The 7,864-nt window shown below is 34.2% G+C and overlaps 1 protein-coding gene across 1 annotated transcript; it reads left to right on the top strand.

Moving 5' to 3' along the window:
• Positions 1 to 1,475: 1,475 nt before the first annotated feature.
• On the top strand, positions 1,476 to 3,630 carry LOC114194262 (rust resistance kinase Lr10-like). Its single transcript, XM_028084385.2, has 2 exons — positions 1,476 to 2,278; positions 2,362 to 3,630. The coding sequence occupies exons 1-2, from the start codon at positions 1,609 to 1,611 to the stop codon at positions 3,474 to 3,476; spliced, it is 1,785 nt and encodes a 594-aa protein (XP_027940186.1). The 5' UTR covers positions 1,476 to 1,608; the 3' UTR covers positions 3,477 to 3,630.
• Positions 3,631 to 7,864: the final 4,234 nt, after the last annotated feature.

Here is a 7,864-nt window from a genome sequence, read left to right as displayed (position 1 = left end):
ACGAAAAGGATGAAAATAACCTAAAGTTGAGTAAAAATAAATACTTTACATATCGTGGTCATTCTGCAACCAAAAAAATGAAATCTTGTTCAAAGCTTCCGCTGTTTGAGAGTCTTGCCTGTCTTCGACCTTTTTATTTCAACCATTTACACCAGAAAAAAGTTTGGTTCAACGAAAAAATCAGTTACATAAAAGCAAGAACCAAAAAGATGATTTTTTTTTCATTAAGAAGGTTGAAAATAACCGATAATTGAGTAAAAGTAAATAGTTTACATACCGTTCTCATTCTTAGTCGTGACCGATGAAGAATCGTAAAAAAGAAAAAAGAGTTCATAGACATGAATGTTTGAGTTAGAAACACAGAGATGAAGTTTAGTAAAAATGGTAAGGACGTATGTAAAATGAGAAAGATGGTGTTCTGTGTGAGTGAGAAAGAGAGAAATGAAGCTGAAGATTTGGTGTTCGCCATGGTATTGTGTGTGAGTGATCCAAAGACAGATGAAGAAGCTGAAGAGGTTTGAGAAAGAGAGAGAAAAAGATGAAGAGGTTTGAGAAAGACAGAGAAAAAGCTGAAGAGGTTTGAGAAAGAGAAAAAAGACGATAAAAATGTTTGAAAAAGAGAGAGAAGTTTGAAAGAGATGATACTGTGTGTAGGACACAGAGAGTGAGAACAAAATGTGAGAGTGATTTCTTTTTTATTTATTTTTTAATCTTCAAAATTTTGAAAGGATGATACGTAGTCATATTTTCCTCATGTAGAAAGAAAATTTTGAACGTAAATGATTCAAAAATATTAAAATATTGAATAAGTTATCATTTGTTAGTTCACAATTGTATATTAGATTATATTATTGTTAATATTTTTTATAATAACATCTTTAAAATAAATGTAATTATATATATATATATATATATATATATATATTAACAGTTTTAATAAATGTTAATAAAATATGTCACTATAACTAGTTAATGTTGTAGAGAATACGGCTTATATATAAACGTAAAATATTTGAATGATAATACACAGACTCTTTTAACATAATAGTTCGAGAAGAACGTAAAAATATAACAAGGCTTGCACTTGAAAGAGTTGGATCTAGACCTATATTTGGTTTTTTATATATATCTTTATGTTTTTATTACTTTTTATTAACTTAAGTGGCTATTTGCAGGTGTACTTATATTTTCTTGGTTATATGTATATTGAAAGAACTCTTGTCCCATATTCACTTCTTGATCAACTTAACAGAAAAATGTCAAGTTTAGGAAAATAAATTCGATGATGAGATATAAATTTATTGTCACTTTTTATTGCGCGAGTCTAAAACAGAAGACGATAGTTATTGAAAATATCATAAACAAAATTAGTCATTATTTTACTATATTTTTTTTATTAAAGAAAGTGAAGTCCACTTTTTTGTTTTGGTAAGCGAGTCAATCCACTATTTATTTTTTGATAAACAAGTCAAGTCCACTTGTCTACTTCCAACGCGGAATCGCAGTTGCACTTACACCCGGCGGCTATTATCTCCTTCTCCAACTTGCTCACGCTTTAAAGATAAGCTTAATGATGCAAAGCATTTCTAAATTTTCTGCAACCACTCAATGCTAAATTTTCAAAATCTCGCTCTTCTGCTGACGCTGTTGTTTCTGCTATGGAAGCCTGCCATATGCAAAAATGGGTGCACGGAAAAGTGTGGCGGCATCCACATTCAATTCCCATTTCACCTCAGAAATAGCAAGTTCAATCACACCACGGGCTATCCTCGTGGGTTCGATCTGCTGTGTACCGATGCAGGTGAGACTGTGCTGGATCTGCCTTCTGTTCCAATAAATTTGCTTGTAAAAGACATAGATTACAAGTCACAGCAAATCCAACTCTACGACCCTCAAAATTGCCTTCCTAGGGAACTCATGAAGCTCGGCAATTCCTCTATTTCACCATTTAAATTCGAATCATATGGGGACCGGAATGTTTCCTTCTTCCGCTGCAACTCAGTGTCATGCCCAATTTTGCAACTTGATTCTGGAGATGACTTTCTTAATCCTGAGATAGTATCGTGCACTAAGTTGAGTGAGGTTTACTCCGTCCAGTGGTATGTACGGGATTACTTGAAGAACATCGTGGTTGCGGAATGGACCAACCCCAATTGCAGTTCCTGTGAAGCACAAGGAAGTAAATGTAGATACAAGAATGGTACCCAAAGTGAAATTGAATGTTTCGTTTGCCCCACAAACGGCCTTCGAACGTCAACTATTGTACTTATTGTAGCAGGTATGTGCGGTATCCTTGTTTCCCTGTTTTCTTTCTCTGTTTGTGGTTCTTTGTAATGTGTCTAACAGAAGATACACCCACAGGGGGAATTGCTGGTTTCATTCTTGTGCTGCTTTTGGCCAAGGCTTTGTTTCATGTGCATGACCATTATAAGATGAAAGGAGAAGACCAAGCTCGGATAGAGAAATTCTTGGAGGATTACAAGGCAATGAAGCCTACCAGATTCACTTACGCTGACATTAAGAGAATCACAAATGGGTTTAGTGAGAGTTTGGGAGAAGGAGCTCATGGAGCAGTGTTCAAGGGAATGCTCTCCCGTGATATTCTCGTTGCTGTGAAGATACTCAATGACGCAGTTGGAGATGGAATGGATTTCATTAACGAAGTGGGAACAATGGGTAAAATTCATCATGTCAATGTTGTTCGCTTGCTTGGATTCTGTGCTGATGGATTCCACCGTGCTCTTGTTTATGATTTCTTCCCAAATGGGTCACTGCAGAGATTCTTGGCTCCACCAGACAACAAGGATGTTTTCCTTGGTTGGGAGAAGTTGCAACAAATTGCTCTTGGTGTTGCCAAAGGGATTGAGTATCTCCATCTGGGTTGTGATCATAGAATACTTCACTTTGACATCAATCCTCACAATGTTTTGATAGATGATCACTTCAATCCAAAGATCACTGATTTTGGACTTGCTAAATTGTGTCCTAAAAATCAAAGTACTGTGTCTGTGACTGCAGCCAGGGGAACCTTAGGCTACATTGCCCCTGAAGTTTTCTCAAGAAACTTTGGTAATGTGTCTTATAAGTCTGACATTTACAGTTATGGAATGTTGCTCCTGGAAATGGTTGGAGGAAGAAAGAATACAAATATGTCAGTGGAGGAAAGTTTCCAAGTTCTGTACCCTGAGTGGATCCATAATTTGGTGGAATCACGAGACGTGGAAGTTACAATTGAGGAGGAGGGAGATGTTAAAATTGCAAGGAAACTTGCCATTATAGGACTTTGGTGCATTCAGTGGAACCCAGTGGACCGTCCATCCATGAAAACTGTTGTACAAATGCTTGAAGGAGATGGAGACAAGTTAATTGCACCACCTACTCCTTTTGATAAGAGCGGTTCCTCAAGAACAAATGCAGTTGTTCAAGCAAGACACCAGAATTTCGAGTTGGAAATTATTCATGAAATGGAAGAGTAAATAAAGTGTCACTTTTAGGTTTTCATCAAATGAAATTTGTACTTTAAAGAAGTTGTAACACAATAAGGCAGTTCCCTTTTTAAGGTTTCTAATCTGCTTGTTTATTGCTTCTTATGCTTCTGCTATTATACTAATACAATTTTAGTTTTGGGAATTTGTCCCTATAGAAAATAGTCTAACAGGGCTGGCTGAATTTGTAATGGGGGCACCTCCAAAACAAAACACAATAAATAAAAATAAAACATGGGTTACGCTTTGTATGTATTATGGCATTACGATTTTATTACAATGGAAGAAGAATATTGCTATTCAATGAGAGCAACTATAGAGACCAGAGACGAGAATGAAGAAAACAAGAAATACAACAACCAATCCTCTCTCTTCTACTAAGATTCTATATAACCAACTAACGAATGCATCACAAAATATTTTGTATAAAACACTTTTCGCAACAAATTTTGTAGAAAATACTTGCAAATTTTATAATTTTGTAGGAAATGATTATCCACGAAGGAATTATCTGCCAATTAAAATTCTTAGAAAAAATGGCAGAAAAAAGTCTTTTCTTACAAATTTTTTTAACAAATTTGCAAGAAAAGTCCCATGTAATATGGGAATTTCTAGTAGTGATTTTCTATATGAATACCTTCTAAATGTACCAAAACTTCTGGAGTATGTTGGTCTTCTTTCATAATAATTCTAGACTACAAGATTTGTTGTGGTTGTAATATAGGACTAACATCACTAGTGACCAGAGGAAGTGGAATATATGGTTGTTGATGAACCCCTTAACATGGCTTTAATTGTGAGACATGAAAAACAAGGTAAATTTTAGCAGTTGAGGGTAGTTACAACTTGTATGAAACTAGGCCAATGCATTCTATAATAGACACCAGTGCATTTTAGACTTTTTACATCGAGACATATAAAGACATGTTGACATTTTTGTAATTAAAGTGAATTTTTATGTCTCGGTTGTGATCTTAACCGAGGCATATAGCTGCCAAAATTATTACATCTCCCGCTATTTTGGAATTTTGAAATTTATGACATACTTTTATGCTTAGGGTCCTGCCAAACCAAGGCATAATAGTCTCTTTGCTTCAGTTGCATTTCACCTCAAGCAGTTAAGTAGCAGTATTTTCAAATTTTTTATTATTTCAAGAGGGAATATGCCTCGATCCTTTAATAACTGAGGTAGTAGAGGTCTTATGCCTCGGGCTTGCTATCAACCGAGGCATATGAGCTTCCTAGGGTTAAAAAAATAAGAATTTTAAAAGAGAATATGCCTCGATTCTGTTTTAACTGAGGCAAATGATTACTTTATGCCTCAGTTTCGAATCAACTGAGGCAATAACGCTTTGTAGGGTTAAAAACCTCAAATCAGATCATTGTTGAGTGTCTTCTTCCACTTCATTTGCAGAACCGGGGCAATGTCCAGCCACTTCTGCAGTGCGCACTAGGCACTTGTTTTAGCCTTCCACCGCTGCCTCCATTGCCTCCTTTCAATCCCACTTCTTTGTATAATTTATTTTTACGTTTTGGGTCATTTTTGGTTCTGCCTCCATTTTTTTGTGTTTTTTCGTACGTTCTTGGGTTTTCAATCTCGAATTTGAGATTATGATGATATGTGCTAAAAATTGGTTTGTATTTTGATAGAGATTGAGTTTGTAAATTATTTTTGGCTTGTAGAGGTGAAATTGTTTATGATGGAAAATAGTTTGTTTTTAAAAATGGGATTGATGATGATGAACTATGCAGCATACTTTGCTTGCTTTTTGAAATTATGAAAAATTATGGTATATGCAAAATTATCAACTTTGCTTGCTTTTTAAATAAGTTAGTTTGGATCTTAGGAGTTAGTACGCATCAATTTCATCGGAGTTTACTTTAAACTTTTTTCATTGTTCACGTACTATTGCTCCTCGTTGTCGGAGTGTGAGTACGATTGATTCTCCTCCATTGCAGCTCACGTTTCACGCTCCCAGGTTCTTAATTTTACTATGAGCCTATAATTGTTTATTATATTGTTTATTTTTTGTATATTACATAAATTAATTTAATTATATGCTAAAATAAATCTATGTTGTTGTATGTTTATCTATTTATATTTTTAAATAAATAAATTTATTTTGTTTGATCTGAGATCGTTGTTGCATGGAGTTAGCCTTACTTTCCTGTTTTAGATGGAATACGAAAATTATTTACTGTCTCCAAGTTTTTTCTTTTGAAAGAATATGTATTTTTTTAAGGAGACAATATTAATAATTTAAATGTATTCAATCTTGAATTGTCCAGTTGGACAGTTTAAGAAGATTAATCACTTTTTAGTAGTTTATTGGAGCATATATATTTAAATATACATATCTTAATATTCATGAATATTTGTCCTTTGTGTTTTGTATTGATCTTCAGACGCATATTTGATTGTGGTTGATAATCATTTTCATTTCGTGTAACCTGAAGACCAATGCCAAATGCTAGCAAAATTTTATGAAATTTTGGATATGTTTATTCGAAATAATATGTATCAATAAAATAAAGAAAGTGAATCTTCTTGAATGGGATAGGTTCACACCTTAAATACGAAAACGAGATGATCATTCTGTTAAAGATTACTGAAATTGTTCATACAATTTTAGTATATATATATATATATATATATATATATATATATATATATATATATATATATATATATATATATATATACACACACACACACATACACACACATGTATGGATCAAAGTTGGATTGATTCACCATGCATTAATGTTGAGTATGAGAAAGGAGTAGAAGAATTTATACAATTTGTGCAACGTTATGAGGGTAGAAGTGATGATGAAGTGAAGTTTAGATGTCCTTGTGTGAACTAATTGAACGCGAGAAAGTTGAATGCAATCAAAATTAGGGAACATCTTATATATGATAGTTTCCTTCCAAGTTATACAATATGGACATGGCACGACAAATTAATAGACTTTCTAACTATCACCTAAACTTAAAATGTTGTGGATTCTACCATGGAAGATCAACTTGAAGAAGACAAATTAGAGGACATGATATGTGATGTTAGCGTTGGAGCTTTTGCCCAAGCGCATGTGTATGAGACAATGTCCACTAATTCATAGACTTTGTTGTATGTTGGTTCAACTAATTTCACAAGGTGGTCAACGATGTTTAGACTGATGAATTTGAAGGCGGTCAATGGGTAGACCAATATTTCACAGAATAGTTGGTGTTGTTGAATGAAATGTTTCTAGATGGAAATATACTACCCACTCACAACTATGATGCCAAGAAAATTCTTTGTTCTATGGGTATGGAGTATAAAAGGATACATGCATGTTCTAATGATTGCATACTCTATAGGAAAGAATTTAAAGGATTGAAAAAGTGTCTGAAGTATGGCTTATCACGGTACAATGGGAAAAACAACAATGAAGATAAAGATGGGTTAGAGAAGGATGGGCCTGCTTTGAAAGTAGTATGGTACCTTCCAATCATGCTTAAACTTAAGCGTTTTTTTTTGTGAATCCAAAAGACGTTAAAAACCTTCGATCGCATGCAGATGAGAGAAGATGTGAGGAACTGCTTCGTAATCCAGCTGATTCAATGCAATGGAAAAATATTGATCATGAGTTTCCCTAGTTTGGTGAAAAATGTAGAAATATTCATTTTGGTTTAGCTACCGATGTAATGAATCCATTTGGTAATTTAAGTAGCAATCACAGTTGCTGGCCCGTTATATTATTTATTTACAACTTATCTCCTGGACTTTGAATGAAGAGAAAGTACATGATTTTGTCTATGATGATATTTGGTCCAAGACAGTTTCGAAATGACATCGATGTTCATCTCAATCCATTGGTTGAAGACTTGAAGATGTTGTGGGTAGATGAGGTTGAAACATTTGATGCTTTTTCTTCTAAGACTTTCATGATACATGCAATATTATTTTGCACCATTAATGACTTTCTAGCTTACGGTAATTTGCCAGGGTACAATGTTAAGGGTCATAAAGGATGTTCTATATGTGAAGAAAACACTATAACTCATCAATTGAAATACGGAAGGAAGACAGTATATATGCGCCATCAGAGATTTTTGTAATCCAATCCTCCTTATTGAAGGTTAAAAAAAGCATTTAATGAACATCAAGAGAATGATGATGCACCAATCCCACATCATTGCCACGTCTACGCCATGCCAATTCGTTTGTCCATGTCATTGGCTAACATTTTGGGCCTATAGAGGCCTTTTTGTAATTCTGCAATCCTAAGTGACATTTTTGTAAATATGAGTTGCAGAATTGAGGTGGCCACCTTTTTAGGATTCTATGAGGGTTTTGGAGAACTCTCTTCTTCTCCTCTATTCTTATTTTATG

Source organism: Vigna unguiculata, chromosome 8 (assembly GCF_037176805.1).
Source record: "Vigna unguiculata cultivar grain cowpea cultivar isolate G323 ecotype 2 chromosome 8, ASM3717680v1, whole genome shotgun sequence".
NCBI classification, from domain to species: domain Eukaryota; kingdom Viridiplantae; phylum Streptophyta; class Magnoliopsida; order Fabales; family Fabaceae; genus Vigna; species Vigna unguiculata.
This window is presented reverse-complemented; position numbering and strand designations above follow the sequence as displayed.

Bases quoted from the DNA above. Each gene is read 5' to 3' on its own strand.
- LOC114194262 (XM_028084385.2), top strand. From the start codon at position 1,609: ATGCTAAATTTTCAAAATCTCGCTCTTCTGCTGACGCTGTTGTTTCTG. The intron at 2,279-2,361 runs GTATGTGCGGTA...ATACACCCACAG, and splicing joins TATTGTACTTATTGTAGCAG to GGGGAATTGCTGGTTTCATT.